The following is a 17,916-nucleotide window of genomic DNA, read 5'->3' as shown; positions in this document are numbered from 1 at the left end:
GCAAAGAAATCCAGTGATGAGATTCAAGGACATTTTTGTATTTTGAAATAACATTTCTTACAAGGCACTTTAATCACTTTGTCATCACTACCTTGTTAATTATCTCATCAAAGGAACATTATCAGTTTTCTTAAGAAAAAACCTACACACGCAAATATCAAGGGAGTTTGTCAGATTTTTTTTTGCCATGAGCTTGGTTTTTTTAGTGCCTGTTGAATTTTAGTGTAAGGGAACAGAGGCTTAAGCAAACAGCAAATAAGGGAGCCAGCATTTTCTTTTTAAAGGAGTACCTACTATATGTCACACGATGCTGCTAATCTGCCTGATATACACCATTCTGCTAATACCTCACTCTAAGTAGCTCATTATCTCTATTTTACTAAGGCTTCTAAGATTCATTTATGAGTATACCCGGAATGGATTACATCCATTATCTTTTAGTGTCTTCCTTTTTTTCTTGTTTTCTTACTTTCAAATGAGGCTGGCTACCTCTCCTTTACAATATGTACTTAATCTATCTCTTTCTAGCTGCCCCTTAAACCCACTGTATATGCTATAGCTACTGGCCTATGTCACCTTCTATCACTGAGCAAAGCATTGAGGTACTTCCGGTTAACGCTTCTCTACAACAAAGGCACTGACATTTCCTATTCCAAAAGTTTCATACTGGTAACCATCCAGCCCTAGCAGGCCTGCAGATTATTTTTAAAAATGTGAGTTACTCAATTAACTTGATGGGGGAACGCTTTCACAATGTGTAGTTGACTTTAGAACAGTGCAGTTTAAATTGGGTGGGTCTGCTTATATGCAAATTTAAAAATAAATACTGTAAATATATTTTCTCTTCCTTATGATTTTCTTAGTGATACTTTCTTTTCTATAACTTAGTTTATTGTAAGAATACAGTCTACAACATACATAGCATACAAAATATGTCTTGTCAACTATTCACGTTGTCAGTAAGGCTTCTAGCTAACAGTAGACTGTTAGTAGTTCAGTTTTGGGGGAGTCAAAAGGTGTACGTGAACTTTCAACTGCACAGGGTGTTGGTACCCCTACCCCCCATATTATTTAAAGGTTAACAGTATACATATATCAGATCATCTTATGTATACTTTAAATATATTGGTTTTATCTACTATAATTCAATAAAAATGAGTTTATTATCAACACTTCAAGGACATTTTTACATTAAAAAAACTACAGTCTAGCTTATTTGAAAAGCTACAGTTATCTGGCAATGTCCCCATGAGTTGGTTGCAGCTGAGGGGTGGCTGGCCAGCTGCCTCCTTTAGAAAGGTCAGACACCCTTCAGTCACCTACGAGTTTTATTACTCCCTACTGTATCGTCTGGGACTGCTTACTTCACATTTTCATTACCTTCCTGTCCCCCTTCAAGGCATCTGAGTCTGATACCTCTGCCCCAGGTCATTGCTTCTCAAACTGTACTGTGCAAATATGAATCCCCCGAGGAGTTTCTTCTTAACGCACACATTGGGCCATTGTACATAGTTTAGTGGAATTTAGTGAGGCCGAAAATCTACACTTAAAAAAACCGTCTAATTCAATTTTGTTTCAGGTGGCTCCTGGTCACCACTTGAAAATCACATTAGAGGAGACTCTTAGGATAATGTGGTCCCCAAATATACCCGGAATCACCTGTGGACACAATCACCTGTGGAGCTGTTTGTTTTTTAAGTAGATTTCTATGCTCCAGCTCCCTGGGCTCTAATTTGATGAGTCTGGGAATCTATATTCTGAAAATGATGTGGGTGTGACTAACACACGGAGGACCCGCACTCCAGGAAGCTGAGAGCCTAGGAAATCGTATTTGAGGAAGGAAAGGCAGTGAGTCCAGTGGGGAGCTCAGAAGGGAACTCAGTGTTCTTAGCAGATCTGAACTCTTGTCTGATTTCCTGATAGTGTGTTTGACGAGAGATGATGTGATAAAATGCAATTCCGGGCTTTTTCTCTTTTTCATTGATGATTATTTCCAGTAAATTTACATTTCATTAACTCTGGCTCTCTCTAATTTTACATGTCAAGAATTTTGGGCTTCAAAATACAGTGAAATTGGCTGGTGAGGGGAGGGGGTGGGAATTAGGGAAAGCTATGACTCAAAGACATGAGAACAATGTCCCTTTTCTGTCACTTGTAGCCTCCAGGAAATTGAAAACCAATTGAGGAACAATGAAGGACACGTGGAAAGTTCAATAGGGCAGTAGAAACAGGTTTTCTATTTCTTACAAAATCAATTTCCTGAAGGCCTTTCTCTTCCAGCTTTGTTCTACATAATAGTAAATTCTGGGTGGTCATGAACTCTATCCACCACAGTGAATGAAGACCCTTTTTTTCATAAGGCAGTACGTTTTCCTAGGTTCACATCACCCCACCTTGACAGATGGTGGGTTTCCACAGATGTTGCCTAGTTCTGTTACACTGGAAGGGATGGAAATGGGCCATTAATTGAGTTTAATCAACAGTCACTAAGCATCAATTATGAGCCACATACTGTGCTAGGAGCTTAAGGTTCTGTCTAGTGGAGAGTCACATGTTAACAAATAATTACACTGCTGTGCCATGGATCTGGACAAGAAAGAGGTACAGGTAGAAAAGTCGCACAGAAGTGGGAAGGAAAGGGTAGGGAGTGGTGGGAAGAGGGTGGCAGTGAACTGTGCACTGGTGATATTTGAGCAAAGGTTTGAGAGTTGAGTGGGAGTTTCAGGCAGACACAGGGCAAAGGGCATTCCAAGCGGTGAGAAGAGCATGTGCCATGGCTTGGGATGCCATTGTGCATTCAGGCCTCGCTGAGCACAGGGTACAAAGGATGAGGATTAGTATCCTGAAGAAATGAGAGTCCAGCAAGGCTCAGCTAATGAAAGGTCTTGCATGCTGCTTAGAATTCATCCCGTGGGTTAGAGTTTGGCAGAGTGCAGGTGGTTCATGGGAGAATTTAGGTCGTTCGGGGACCTGACATTAAATAACATTGAATCACAAAGTGAGGAAGCTAATCCCATTTCAATTAGCCCTTAATCCTTCTGTTAAATCAAGGAGAAAACCTCAGTTTGTCTTTAATACTTCTTTAACACCTGGAAATTTTCTCATTTAAAAAAGGGCTCAGGCAAGGCTACCTAGCTAAAATTGTTTTGATTTTGTGGTGTACTTATTTCTACAGTTAACTTCTAATTGTGGCAAGGGGTTTTCATTAATGTCATGATGGGAAGATTTTTTAAACATAAATTTATTTAAGTAAAACATTAATTTTCAAAATTAATAGAATAGACGATGCAGAGAGATACGGCAAACATTAGGAAGGTGGTACGTGAGTACCAGGCATCCCTGAGTTCAGAGAACAATGCCCTTGTTCCCAGGGAGCAGTGAATGGGTTTAAGCAGCGTGGCAGGCTGGTTTTCCTTCTGACAGCAGCGTGGAGAACGTCATGTAACCTCAAGAATGGAGGCAGAGAAGTCAGAAAGGAGGTCATGGCAATACTGTGGCGGAGACCATGTGGCCCCGGTGCATCCTGCTGGTTCGTTCCTGATCTTTCCTAGTGCTCCTTTGCATGAAGGAAATCCTGAACTTCTGGCCTGGGGTGTGGCTGAATCCTGGTGCAGATGCAAGGATCTTGACCTGGTTGCTGCCCAGCAAGTGTCAGGAGGCAGATTTGGAATGAAGGTTTCAATGCAATTTAATTATTTTCCAGTGACCCAACCTAGCGTGAGGTATCATTTAGAACCAGATACCATCTCACAAATCTTCCCTAATCTATTTCATGGACAGAAGCAGGCAATCTTAGCTTTTGTGTTTGGTTTCCAAAGCGTCTCTCTCATTCTCATCTGTGTTCTGGCTGTGCTCCTCCTACCCCACCAGCTCCTTAAACTCCTTCCTTCCCTCTATGACGGGCACCTGCCCGGGGGCATTTAGTACCCAGGAAGTGGGAAACGCTCCTCTCCAGGCCTTCCTTTCCTGCTCCTGCAGACCCTTCAGGGATTTCAGTGCGACCACTCAGGTTCAAAGCAGGAATCTAGAACAAGGGTTCCTCCTTTCAAATTAGTTCTGGGGAAGGAATGTTCTGGCTCCCAACATTGGAGTGGGAATGTTTTCCTGAAGGAAAAGCTGTTTCAGTAAAAATACTTCTAACCTGTTTTATTAACATTTGAATTTACAAAGTGTTTTTATGTCTATTAAGTCACTGAGACCCATACCAATTCTTTAAAATAGCACAGTAGGCACTCCATGAATACCTCCTTAATGACTATGATTCATCATAGAGGAAACTGGGGCTCAGAGAGGTTTCCCAAGGCTGTGCGGGTGAGCCTGGGACCGTCACCTGAAGCCGGATCTTCTGGTTTCTGTCCTCCCTTTACATCCCCTTGGTCTCAAGCAGAAAGAACGAGTTACAGACAGTGTTTAGCATCTACAGAACTATTAATACCATAATTCTGCTATATTATGGGTCAAATAGGCTTTTCAGCCTGGTCTGAGGTCTTATAATAGTCGCAGATAACATTGTTTCGATGGAAAAATCAATTCTGAATCAGAGCTTAATTCATCTGCAGATCGTTACAACTTGGGTGTCTATCTTGTCTTTCTATATAAATATATAATAGAAAAATGTTTTTTAAGATGGTGATTTACATTTCTCAATAAAAATATCACACACATATTTCTATTCTGAGAGATGTTTTTGGGGCACCTCTATCTTAACAGAATGCCACAAACTGGAAAGAATTATTAGCACAGGTTTGTGGAAGACCGTGAGGACCAGGTTCTGTGTGTTCGCTAATGATTATTGGCCTGTGTTTCTCTGGCTTCGGGGGAGGCACACACGAATCTTGAGATGAGATGGAATGCTTTTTTGAACTATACTCACAAAATCTGGAGAATCTGATACATTCTCTTAAGGGTGTGAACCCTGTTCCAATGGTGCAAATTACTCTTGTAGTGAAGCACTGATGATAAAGTGTGTGTTCACCCCCAGGAAAGTTGGGGTATGGGAAAATAATGATAACGTTGTCACAGTAAAACAAAATGACTTTTGAGCAAGAGAGTGGCATGAAGCTCAGTGCATTATACTTGATATGTGTTCGTGGAATGAATGAAAAGGAATAAATAAGTGAAACCTGCTTTGTGTTAGGAAGATTTATCTGGCATCAGTGTGCAGAATGGTTTGGGGCACATATAAACCTAGATATTTAAAGGCTGCTCAAGAGTACTGGTGAGAGGAATTAAGGTCTTTTGAAAATAAGGAAGAAGGATGGAGATATGAGAAATATATGCAGGCATTCGACAGAGCCTAGTAAGGAGAAAAGGGAGAAGTCGAAGATGTTATCAGAAATCTTGTTATAGATGAGAAGGAACACCATCTTAGGAGATCTCTACATATTTTGAGCTTAAGATGAGGCTGAGAGAGATAACTGCAAATTCCAGTTTGAAATTTCTGGTGTTGTCACATGTGAAAAGACAAATTCAGGAATCTAAACCTTGAAAAATACCCCTCTGTGAGTATACAAGGTCTTGTTATTGCCTCGCTATTGACATTTCCTTCTTTGAAGTTGCACCCAATAACAAATCTGAAATGAATAGTGCTAAGGATAGCCCAGTCATTCATTTACTCAATAACTATTGCTATGCTCATTCCTACCTCTGGGCCTTTACACCTTTATTCTCTTTGCTTGTAATGCTCTTCCCTCAGAAACATGCATGGGTCACTCCTTACTTCATTCTCTGCTCAAACATCACCTCTTCAAACAAGCCTTATTGACTAACTGTAGTCATTCTCCAACCCTTTACCCTTTCTCTGTCGCACTTGCTTCTATTTAATAATACCGTATTATATACTTATGTGTTTGCGTGTCTTATTATCCACCTCCCCCACCAAAATGTAAGCTCTTTGAAGTTTTGATGTTCTATTCATTGCTCTGTTCTAAGGTTTCCATTGAGAACTTAACTCAGGAGCTGGCCACTACCGACTGGATTAAGGAGGGACAGTAACTTGGGGGTGGAGATGGAAACAATCTACAGGAGTTGAGCCAAGCAGATGTCTGGAGAAGGTAAACTAAGGGCAATAACAACCATAGTCAGATGATTTGATGAGAGTTACAAAGTGGGAAAAAGAGAGTAGCTGCCCTAATCCTCTCTGGTGGTACAGCCCAGCTACTTGCTTCATGCAGTTCCAAGCCTTTTCATTTTCTGGTAGTTTTTCAGCACAAACCCCTTGTTGCTGAGCTGAATGGAGTTTCTGTTCCTTGAAACTGCATGTCTTTAGTCAGCAATAGAACTGTCCCACAGAACTTTCTGTGAAGACGGAGAATCGTGTATACCTGCACTGTCAGACAGTGGCCACTTCCCACGGGTGGCCATTGAGCATTGGGAATGGGGTTAGAGTGCTTGAGAAACGGATGTAAGTTTTCTGTCATTTTAAAGAACTTAAACTTCAGTACTTATAGGAGGTTGGTAGCTGTCATGTTGGACAGCACGGTGCTATGATTACTGCTACTCCAAGGGGTCAGGGACAAAGAGAACAACCACTAGAACACAATGAAGGAGCCAAAAATACAGACGAAACCATGATGGTATCACAGAACTCCAGCAGCAAGTGTTACCCAGCTCCACAAACTGCGGGAATAACAGGGGCGGGCGAGCCCGGCCAAGTCCCACTTGCAGCAGCGTTAGTGATTTTGTATCAGGAAAAACCAGAATTCAAACAACAGGGGTTAGACTGATCATACAACAATCCAGTCAAAGGCAAAGTATCTAGCCATCAAAAATAATGGGGAAATATTAATGATGTTGATCTTTATAATATATAGATAAGTTAAAAATGTGATAATATAGCATGGCCCCAATTTTATGACTCATACTTTTATGTCTTCTAGATCTCTAGATCTAGATCTTCTAGTTTTGGGTCTGTAATTTTTATTTTATTCTTTGTAATTTTATTCATTTTCAGAATTATCTACACAGAACATAAAATTTATATATAATTGGAAATAAAAGAACAAATGCTATACTTAACACAATAAATGGCTGCAACTCTTCCCATTATGAACCTGATAATTATAAATACAGCTACTAAAATATTAACCAACTAGATTTCTAAAGTTAGCAAGAGTCATGCACAATTTTCTCCTGACCCCTCCAGATGCACACCTTGAGATGTCTTAATTGTTTATAACTGCAGTTATAAGATATGCTGGCAGAATAAAAATATTGTTGAATCTTTTTAGGAGGCAGGAGTAACCTACATCCATGGATTAACCTACATCTATCCACTGTCAAAAGACCAGGAAAGGGACTAAAGGTGTCTTGGAGTCACTTGCCTTTCTTTTGAGGTTGGATTCTTAGGATGCTTTCATTTAAAGCTATGTTTTAGGAACCACTAGATGGCTCTCTTGTGCCTGGGACCGGGAGAAGGCACATTGGATGAATTCAGGTATGGACTTATCATTCATTTTCAGGGATACAATGAAGCATTTCTTTATGTGCATAACACAATGTGTGATGTGGTTGAAATTAATTCCATGTATAGCACCAACATAATAACAGCTCTCTGTCTGTACCTATTAAATTTACCATATACAGAAGCAAATTCTTTAATGAAATTCTTAAGTACCTCTTGTTGGGACTGAGCAAGTAAATTTTATACCTGAGACAGATTGTGATTCTATTAGTTAAAGATATTCTGAGCATCTAGCTTCTTTTATGAAAATTTTTTTTTCATTTGACCTAGAGAATACAAACCCAACTTTGGATGACTTTGAGTTGAGGCTTTTGATAGAAAGACATAAATTATATGCAGGTTGCACAATCATCAAAGTGCTTCATAGTAAAAGTTCAGCTAATGACCACCCCTGATTGAGAGGACAGTAGTGGCAACTCATTTGTAAGTCATTTCGAAGAATGCCACTCAAAGATCCAGGCAGAGCTATCTTTAGAACTGTACAGACTCAGCCGCTTTGCAGAGTGATGACAATATAAAGCTAAATATAAAGAAAAATCCTACCTTTTAATGTAGAAATACCATCAACTCTGAGTTCCCAGCCTTCAAAAAGCCATGCCAACTAGTTTTCTTTAAAAATTAAAAAAAAAAAAAGATTTTGCTTTCTTCTATTCTTTGATGCCAATGCTCAGCTGGAGTGACAATAAAGCTTTAATTGTCTCGACTGTTTCTAAAATATTTAAACCATTCCAGCCCTGAGAGAACAAAGGCATCAAAATGTTACTCAAGGTGATCTGAGGGTGCTGTGGCGTAGTAATGCATATGCATTACTTTTATGATCAGAAAACAATACACGTTTAACAAGTCCCTCAAAGTTTATCAATCAAACAATTTTGGTATAGTCAGCATTCAATAAAACACAGAGTTTGCTTTATGGGTATCATTCTCCTATAAGCCTTAGTATATTATAAGGCTGTTGTCCTTTAAACCATGAGTTAATATATATCATGAGTCAGCTACATTAGCACAGAGGAAGCCTGTATGAAAGAGGAGATACTTCTGAATCTTTAATCCACAGCAAGTCAGACTCTGCCCTTCCTAACAACCCCTGTTTCCCCTAAGAAGCCCACAACATCAGTTGGGTCATGGGTACAAGTGGGTGGGGTCACTCTACCTTAAAAGACCCAAGCTCTCCCTCTCTTATTATTTTTTTCTGTTGTCCAGCTGCATGACATACAAGCCGAAGCAAAATGTGCTCCGTAGGGTAACCTGGGCCAGGTCACCCTCTCTTTTTCACTCCTCCAGGCATGAGTCTGTGCCACAAAGTGTATTAGTCTTTAATGCAGCTGTAACAAATCACCACAAACTTAGTGATCTACAACAAGACAAATTTATTCTCTTACTACTATGATGGGAGTGCATAAGTCTGATGTCAGTTTCATACTGGGCTAACATCAAGGTGTTGGTAGGGCTGCACTTTTTATGGAGTCTCTGAGAAAATCATTCAGAAAAAAAACCTTGAAAAAAACCTCATGAAAAAAAACCTGTCATTTAGTTCCTAGTAGCTGCCCGTTTTCCTTGGCTGTGGGCCCTTCTTCCATCCTGAAGGTGCGTCACCCCAGGTCTCTGTTTTCATCATTGTGTCGTCACAATGACGTCTCCTCACACACTTCTTCCCGCGTCACATTTACGAAGAGCCTGTGACTTTTCTGGGTCCACCTGGATGTTCCAGGACACCCTCCCTCCGTCATGATGCTTAACGTAATCAGAGCCGCAAAGCCCCTTTTACCGTAGAAGGTAACATATTCACAGGTTCTGGGGAGTTGGACATAAACATCTCTGGGAGACCACGGTCCAGCCTACCACAGCAGAGTCAGCTAACTCCTGGTCTCCCAGAACCCATACGTCTAGTTCACAATTTTTTTTGCCACTTTCTTTCTTTTATTTGCCTGGACATAAGGTAGTAGATGTCAACGATTAGAATAAAAAAATGTTACAGAAACCTGACACCCAGGCCATAGGTTCTAACTCCATATTTTTCTGATGAGGCATTAAAGACTAGACATCAATGCATCTATTAATGAAGTAAGACTGTCATTTCCACTCTTGGATTCCTTAGGTTTAGATTCTGGGAGGCTCCAGTGAGAACTTAGGGTAGTAGCTGAGGTAAGACTTGTGAATTCCTCACTAACACCAGCTAACAGAAATAGACCAGTATTCTTAATGTGACTGCTCCAAAGATCTAATTATTCAGAACCCATACAAAGGAGCAACTAGTTGAAATATGACTTCAAAAGCCATTTCATTGTTGGTTAACTTTTTACACCCCTACCCTTCAGTGGATTGGAACTCGAACTTAAGTGGGGTTTCAACACAGCAGATTTCTTCATTGTTTTCTTTGGGTTGCTCCACTGGAGCTGGATTTTCTAAGCCTAAACAGCACATACATATTGAAAGTTCATATACAAGCACTCTGGGACACCATCTAAGAATGCTTGTGTTCCTATTGTAATTATTTTTTATTAATGCCATGTCAACACATCTACACTTTGTGCTAATAATCACTACCATAATAAAAACACATTATGCTCTAAGGTACTTTGCCATCGTGTATGACAACATCATGTATAACACCATTACATATGATTGTCCTCAATGTAACTTTGAGATATTCACATTCTATGCATCGAGAAACTGAGGCCAGGATATCAGCAATGTTCCCCAAAGTTAGTATGCCTAGAAAGCTGCAGAGCTAAGATTCAGACATAAGTCTGCGCTTCTCAAAAACCTGTTCTCTTCCTTCTATTTCTTCCATTAATATGCTATTATTGTCTCTCTACAAAATGAAGATAATAATACTATGTCCTGTTCACCTCACAAAGTAGTTGTGAGGATAAATGAAAAAAAAATAGAAATGTGTGTGAAAGGACTTTGATACATTTAAACATACTGTGCAATGTAGTTTTTCCTGAAATGTGTATTTTCATATTGAAGTATTAAAAGCATTGGTGAGGAAATGGGAAGGTAACATCTTTTTTCTTATTATTTTTAATTGAATAGGTAATACATTCTTATTTTTAGAAAAGTAGAAGCATGGATAGAGCAAAATGTGGATTTCTATCATCTAGTTATAATCACTGTTAACATTTTTAAAATAAAATCCTGGACTTTATACAGGTGGGGCAAAAGTAGGTTTTACAGTGGTTAATATGGAAAAATAACACAAGTAATAAACAATAATACAAAAACAAACTCTGTATTTCACATAGTACAACTATAAACCTACTTTTGCCAAACCCTGTATTTTGTAGGTCACGTTTTACATACACTTTTTTTCTCTCCGTGTCAATGAATTTTTTAAATTTTGAATGAATTGTGTTCCATTGTAATAATATAACTCATTTAATTAAATTCGCATTATTGGATATTTAGTGTGAAATATTCTTTTAATAATCAAACCTGAAAGTAGATCTCATTTATCCTTTTTTCTGGCATAATTCAAAAGCACTGATGGATCCAGTCTGTTTTTGGATTGTAGGCTAATAAATATACTAAATTCAGAAAGAGTTATTTGTCTTTCTCTTCTCGTTGACTTCTCCTTTCTACGATGCATAGCTCTTTCCAGCACTGTGTGTGGTCTATAAACATTGTTATCTGCCCCAGAGGGCAGCTTGGAGGGTTACAGGAGCACATTTGTGAAAAAGCCTTAAAAAACATAAATGCTACAAAAATATGTATGATTGAGTTTTTCCTCTATCCATGTCTCACATGAATAGTTAGGAGGCATGTTTCAGCCTAAAAAAGAAGTCCCCCTGCTTCGTTCTTTACCACTCGAACCTTGAAGGCTCACATCCATCAGTAGGCCATCCTGGCCAACCAGATACTCGGCTTTCATTGTTGGCATTAATACCAGCCCAGGCTGGCACCTGCTCCCTCACTGTAGAAGATCAAACACAGTCTCCCCTGAAAGTGTCTGAATCTTACACATCCAGATAGATCTGAGCATCTGGCTGAGGTGTTACCTGGGGGAAGAGGCAGGAGGTGGCAGATGGCTGGCTTACTCCTTGCTCACTTTCCCCATCGCTCTGTTCTCCCACCATCCTATAAAGGAAGGATCTGAGAAACACATATGAGTGACTTAATTTCTATTAGTTTTTTATTCGTGTATTCTCTTGAAAAGCAATGTGGCAGATGCTGAGATATTCTCTCCCTTTTTGCCTAGTTTTATAGAGATGGCATCATATTTTTGGTGATGTATTATTCCTCTACTCTTCTGTGTATGTCAGTGGGAGTAGATAGAATGGGCGGGAGAAAAGACAATGAGATTCCCACCTCTACATTTAGTTGGGCCACTATGATAAACAATCGCTTGCTATGAGAAGCCCCATTTAACTGTAGTTAAATGTACTCAATAGTACTCAAGGCTAATAGTACTCAAGGTAGCTGCTTTGCAAATTGTTGTCTCTCCATGTTGGGATAAGGAGCTTGTGCTATTATAAACCGACAGACTGCTTTCTTCATGAAGAAAGACATGCTGTGAAAATAATGTAGGATGAGCCAAACAGTGTGCTTAGGGGTATAGTAAGTGGCCCTGGGGGTGGAGAGAGAGGTTCAACTGTGTGGCCAGAATCTCATGAACGCTCCACTATGAGTGTGTGTATGGGAGAAACTTATGATCAATGTGAAAGACCAACATTTCTGAGAAATCCTGGGCATTGTGCTGAAGCTTCTAATATGGCATGCCTTCCACTTTTAGGCAAGAATGCAACCTACTTAGGAACTCAGTTCTTTTTTTCTTCTTTATTGTGTGTGTATGAATCCACTCTTTTTCTAAAGAGAAAGGAAATGAAGAAGTGGGTAGAGAATAAAGTGACTACACTGTGGCAGGCACAAAGAAAAGTGGGTGAGACAGACTAATTGCCTAATGAATAGTGTCTGCTAGTCTCCTCTTTTTTATTTACCTAGAAAAAGTAAATTAATATGGTAAAGAAAAATTCCCAAACTAACAATAAAAACTTCCAAATTAAGCCTAGGTTTTAGTTCTTTAAGGGGAACCTGTAAAAGATCACTGCTAAGAAAAGTTTTGCATCACTTGACATTTAATTTGAAATCGTTTATCTTCAAGTCAGCAATAATTAGGTGCTACTATCAGCCATTCATCATGAATTGCAGAATACATTTCCTCCAGCGAGAGAACAGCGCTTAGCATGGAGCAAGTCAAGGAAAGCCAACACGATTGAAAGCAGATGTTTTAGAAATAAATGTCCTTTACTTATCCCCTCACGAGGCACTGAAGTTCTGTAGTGGTATCATTGTTCTGTCCCCTGTACCATACAGAAGTGGCGCTGTGCTAGCCAAATTCTAATAAAGAGTCTTCAGTACTTAGCCATGTATCACCAAGAAAATGGACCATCTAAGGCACTTGTATTGCTATGGGAATAAATATATATTAATTAGTATGTATGGCTCATGAGACAGACAAATTATGGATGGCACCTCCAACAAGAGTTGAAAATAGTCATGTAGTCACTTTTTAATTGCATGAGTTTGGATCTAAGCCAATTATATTACTCCATTGACTGCCTAATGAAACCAATATGGAATTAACAGGAGATACACATTTTAGAAAGAAATGTGTGTTTGTCACTACCTCAGCAGGTTCATTTTAATAAGTTAACTTTGGAGATCCTATACAAAACCCCTACAAGAAAAAAAAATACTATGGGGAGGGAAGAAAAAGGTGGAACAAGTATAGAAACTTAATATAACTTACATGTAAATATAACTGGATCCAAGGGCAACATCTGTATTTAAGGTCGTGGAAGAGAATTTAGAACTAGTAATGTAAGTTAGCCTCAAGTAGAGGTTTGAGTGTGGTGGTAAACTCAGAATTTTTTGGATGCAAACGTGTTTTGACCCTAACCTACATGTAATGGTGCTTTAAACTTTTATTACGTTGTGATAATACACGTAGGGTTTCACAAGTGGGTAGTCAAGTACCTATTTTACTTTCCATGCATTTCCCTGCTTGAAGAAAGTTGATTCGATCCAAGCTGATGATCTATCTGTGTTTATGTTTTGAATAAATAGTATATTGAAATAAAACTAGTATGCTTTTCTCAGGGGTTTTATTATAGCAGTGGTTTCTCCTTCCATCCGGAACTTGTGGCAGGGTACCCCAAACTCCATTATTTATTAGGTAAAGCCTTCCCATGAGAGAAATCAACAGCTCAGATGGGAGAGAAAACACTGCTGCTACTCCTTCTCTAAAAGCAATTTTGATTTGTCTGAATAAGAGGCACAATTTCATTTCCCCTGGTTGGGTAGACAAGTCTACTGTCTTCTGGAATCCTTTCTTCAGGCACTGGCACAACCGACAATTCAGGTCCCTGGGCGGTCAGCTCTAATTAAGTCAATTTCATTCAATGTGTAAAATGACTTCAACATTCTTTTATATAGAGAGTTTTTTTTTTTAAATCACACCAGTGTATTAGAGCAAGGTCCATTTTTGAGAAGCAAGATCAGTTATTATTTGTGCGGAGAGCAGTTTATGGTCAAAACGCTAAAATTATATGGCAGTGACTTGGCATTGGGTTGGACATTCTTAGTACACATTATAGAATGACATTTAAATGACATATTAAAGTCAGACGAGTTAGATACGTTTGAATTTAAAATACAAAGATACATGAAAGAAAATGCCCTCAGTTAGGCAAACTAGATTTGAGTTAATAATAATGTCTCCCTTTCAAGATGTGTGCCATGAAAATAACAGTGATCAGAGTGATTTCAAGTAACTTTCCAAACTGAAATACAGAAGTACGTGTGCTTGGCAGAGTATTTGTCTTATTGTCTGCTTGTAAAGACTGTCCCTAGAGGACTTTGTTCCCCTAGGGTTCCTTCAGCTTTGAAGCCTGATGCTAGATGCTCCTTCAGGGTTTACTCTGGTCCCCCTGCTGTAACATGCTGTGCACTGCACAAACCCATCAGGGAACACAGACAATTTTTTCCTTCCAACCAAGGAACACTAATTTGGGGGGAATTTTTTGCTATTTAGGAATCGTGCCAAACAATCTACAAATGGAGAGGAGTCTGGAGACTGTGGACAGTATCGGCAGCTTCTGAAATATTAGATAATGAAGAAGCAATGAGGAGAAGCAAGTGATGCTGACTTGTGCATTTCATTAGATCTGATTCTGCATACATATTAATAATGATGTTCCCCCACGGATGCAATTTCATGTTTATAACACTTTGGCCATTGGCAGCATTGTGCACCTTGTTTTCCATGCCTTCCCATCTGCTGCCTACAGTCATTCAGATTCAGGTGACGGAAATATTTCAGATAAAAGTTAATTAGCTTGCACTCTGCAGATCGAATCTCTATAGTTCAGCATGAAACAGGAATCTTCTGGGCAACTGCCAAAAGTAGCTTGTGCCCACCCTTCCTAAGATTAAAAAAAAGATGTAAGATCCATTTTTCCAGGAAAATAAATTTTTAGTACTCTGTTGACATTTTATGCATGGATTCTAGGAAACTTTTGATATTTTCCTGTACTCATTTTCATGTATTTTTTGAAAGAAGAGAGATTGGTAATATTTTTTTTCTAGTGAAGGGAATAGAGTTAGAAATTTTCCAGTCTCTGGACTCTTCTACTAGCACATTGACCAATGTTGGTCAAGCCCCAGAACTTTCCTTAGTTCCTCAGTCTTTAAAATGGGACCAATACCACTTAGTGCCTACTTGTATCATTGTACTTTGTGAAAGGCTTAATGAATCTTGATATTTTGATACAAATAATACATAAAATGCAGAAGATGTCCACTGTTTAAAGGACCCTGCCCTCTTTATCACTGTCAACAGTTAAGTTCACAAATATCTTCTTTTACTGAAAATATACTTGAATTTTTTACCCATAGAAAACTGAATCACCACATTGTTCGTCCTTTATTTCTAGATAATTGACACAGAAATGGGCTGAACAGAGAGCAACAGCATATAGCCGGTCTCTGAGCCCAGGTCACACAAAAGAGGAGGTAGTCACGATTAATTAATCCCAATGACTCATCCCATCCGTTTTCACAGGATCACATAGTATTGCTAAGACTAATTAGCCGTTCTTCTTTACCTACTGCTTCCGAACTAGTTACAGATTTCTTATTTACTCGAAGGAATCGGAGGGATGCGCTTCCTTCCTTACACCATCGCCTAGGGCTCAGGCACACGGTCTAAAGAAGTCAGAGCAGATGCTGTGCTTTCCGCCACATGCTCTCTCAGGGTTCCCCCAGGGAGTGAAACTCGCGCAGTCAGGGATCCTCTATCCCCACCCCCGAGCTAGTCATTAGAACCCCATCGCTCTCCAAAATCTTGAATTCAGACATCTACTTCCGTCCGGCATCCACTAGGTTTCTCCCCGTTGGTCAAAACATCCATTTCCGCCCCCCCTTCCTTCCACCTGCTACCTTTCTCTCTCATTTTATTCCTATTCGCTCTTAAAATGTTTTATTTTACTTCTACCTACCACCTACGGATGCGGTCCAATCCTTAAACAGTATCGAAGTTGTAAATCCTAAAGTCCCTCTAGACTTAACCTGTTCCCCCTTATCCCCAACCCCCACGGCGGTACCAGCCCCCAGCGGCGCCCGCCTCCACTCTACTCGCCAGCGTCCTCTCACCTGACTCTCCCGTGGAAACTCCTGGCGCACGATGCTGATCACTGGAATGTGCAGGACGGAGCTGACCAAGTCCAGCTCCATCATTTCTCCCTGGCTCTGGGGGAAGGCGAGCAGCGCTGATACCCCTTGCACCACCACGGTGTGGCACACGCTCTGCAGAAAGGAGAAAGGGTCACTGCTCCACGGCGAGCTAGGGGAGGAGAAGGGCAAGAGCGGCAGATCGCCCAGGCCCGCCTCGATGGCCATCACTACTTCTAAAGACAGGTTGTAGGGCAGCAGCCCTTCCACGCGGTTCAGGTTGTCCACGGCGAAGAGGAGGGCGTCCCGAGGCCACAGGGTCTTGGCCCTGGCGCCCTCCCCGGGCTTCCGGGCACCCGGCAGCCCCCGGCCAGGCAAGGCGCTCCCCAACCAGCGAGCGCCGGGCCAGGAAGCCGGGGGCCGCCAAGTCCCTGGCTTGGGCTCATTCCTGTGGGCGCCTGCCCGGCTGCTGTCCGGAGCGCGGCTGGCTGCGCGGGGGGCTGTGATCCAGGGCTGCAAGTGCACCGCGCCGACCCTCACCGCGTGCCCAATGCGCTTGAGAATCTGGCAGGGCTGCGGGTGCGAGGAGGAGCCGGGCACCCCGGCCAGCACCAGTGCGCAGGGCGGCGGTAGCAGCAGACAGACCCTGCTCAGCAGCCACCACAAACTCAGTCTCCTCATTACTGAGACCCGCAGGGAGAAAGCGCGCCCCCTCCTGCGCCCGGCTCGCCCCCCTGCAGCCGCCGCCTAAGGTCTCCGCCCCCAGTTCCAGCGCACAGCTCACTCGCTGCGGTGAAGCGATCCCAGGAGCTGGAGTGGTCTCGGGGCCATCCAAGTGGCAGCCTAGGGCGCCCTCGGCAGCGTCAGATCCCGCTCCCGGGTCCGTGCGCCTCGCATCCTTTTCCCGCCCGGTCCTTGAGCGGAGCCGGGCAGACGGGCGGGCGGGTGCCGCTCACCCGCGGCTGGGGCGCCTGCCCCGCACCTGCCCCATCTGCGGGGCTGCTCGGGCGCTGCGTCTGGCCCCACGGGGAGGCTGGGCTGACAAGTCTCCAGAGTCCTAGGGGGCAGCTGTGACCGAGGAGGCAACGCGCTCACTTGGATTCTTTTCTCTTCCTTTTCCACCCAGGCGAGACCCACTTATTTCCTTGGGGTCGCGCAGGAGAAGGCGTTCACGCCCGGGGTGCGGAAAAGGAGCCAAATCCACCTCGCTCCACCGTGGGGCTCTCGCAGCGCTGGCTTCATTTTTCTTCTTCGCTCGTTTCTTCCTCCTTTCCTTTCGTCCTCTTTCCGCCCAGTCGCCGCCGCCGCCAGCTTCCTCGGAGGAGCGACGCGACTGGACAGCAAAGGGTGGTTCTGCTCCGAGCTCAAAGTTCTCCCCGCCTCAGCCGGCGCCTCCCTGTTGCTGAGCCCTGGCACCAGCCTGTCGCTTGGCTGCGCTAAACGCCCGCTGGTGGCGAGATTCCCCGGCAGCGATGCCTGCGCGCGCGGGGGAAAGTCCTCTCCCTTCAACGGTCAGGAGTCGTAGTTTGCAACATTCCCCGCGACCTCAGAGGCCAGGACGACGAGCAGCGGAGAATTCTGAATTCGGAATTGCGCCGGAGCAATCTGAAATCCAGCTGTTCACTGGGATAAATTCAAATAGGCTGTGACTTGAACGAACTTCTTTCTTTTGCACGTGTCGTTTTAAAGGTGTCTTGAGTTAAGGGCATTAAAGCAAGAATCGTGGACACATTTAATCCCCCAGTTCCTGTCTAGCTTGTGGGCTTCTGCAGATTTTAAGG

The 17,916-nt window shown here is 42.0% G+C and overlaps 1 protein-coding gene across 1 annotated transcript in view; it reads right to left on the bottom strand.

The window, feature by feature from the left end:
* Positions 1 to 16,816, bottom strand: part of GRIN3A (glutamate ionotropic receptor NMDA type subunit 3A) — a 152,988-nt gene extending 136,172 nt beyond the window's left edge. Inside the window, exon 1 of the mRNA XM_037139390.2 lies at positions 16,118 to 16,816. Within this exon, the coding sequence (XP_036995285.2) occupies positions 16,118 to 16,816 (699 nt within the window). The remainder of the gene's footprint in view (positions 1 to 16,117) is intronic.
* Positions 16,817 to 17,916: the final 1,100 nt, after the last annotated feature.

The sequence above is a fragment of the Artibeus jamaicensis genome, unplaced genomic scaffold (assembly GCF_021234435.1).
Source record: "Artibeus jamaicensis isolate MK-2021 breed Jamaican fruit bat unplaced genomic scaffold, CSHL_Jam_final scaffold_1964, whole genome shotgun sequence".
NCBI lineage: Eukaryota > Metazoa > Chordata > Mammalia > Chiroptera > Phyllostomidae > Artibeus > Artibeus jamaicensis.
Note: the sequence above shows the minus strand (reverse complement) of the source record. Positions and strands in the feature narration are given on the sequence as shown.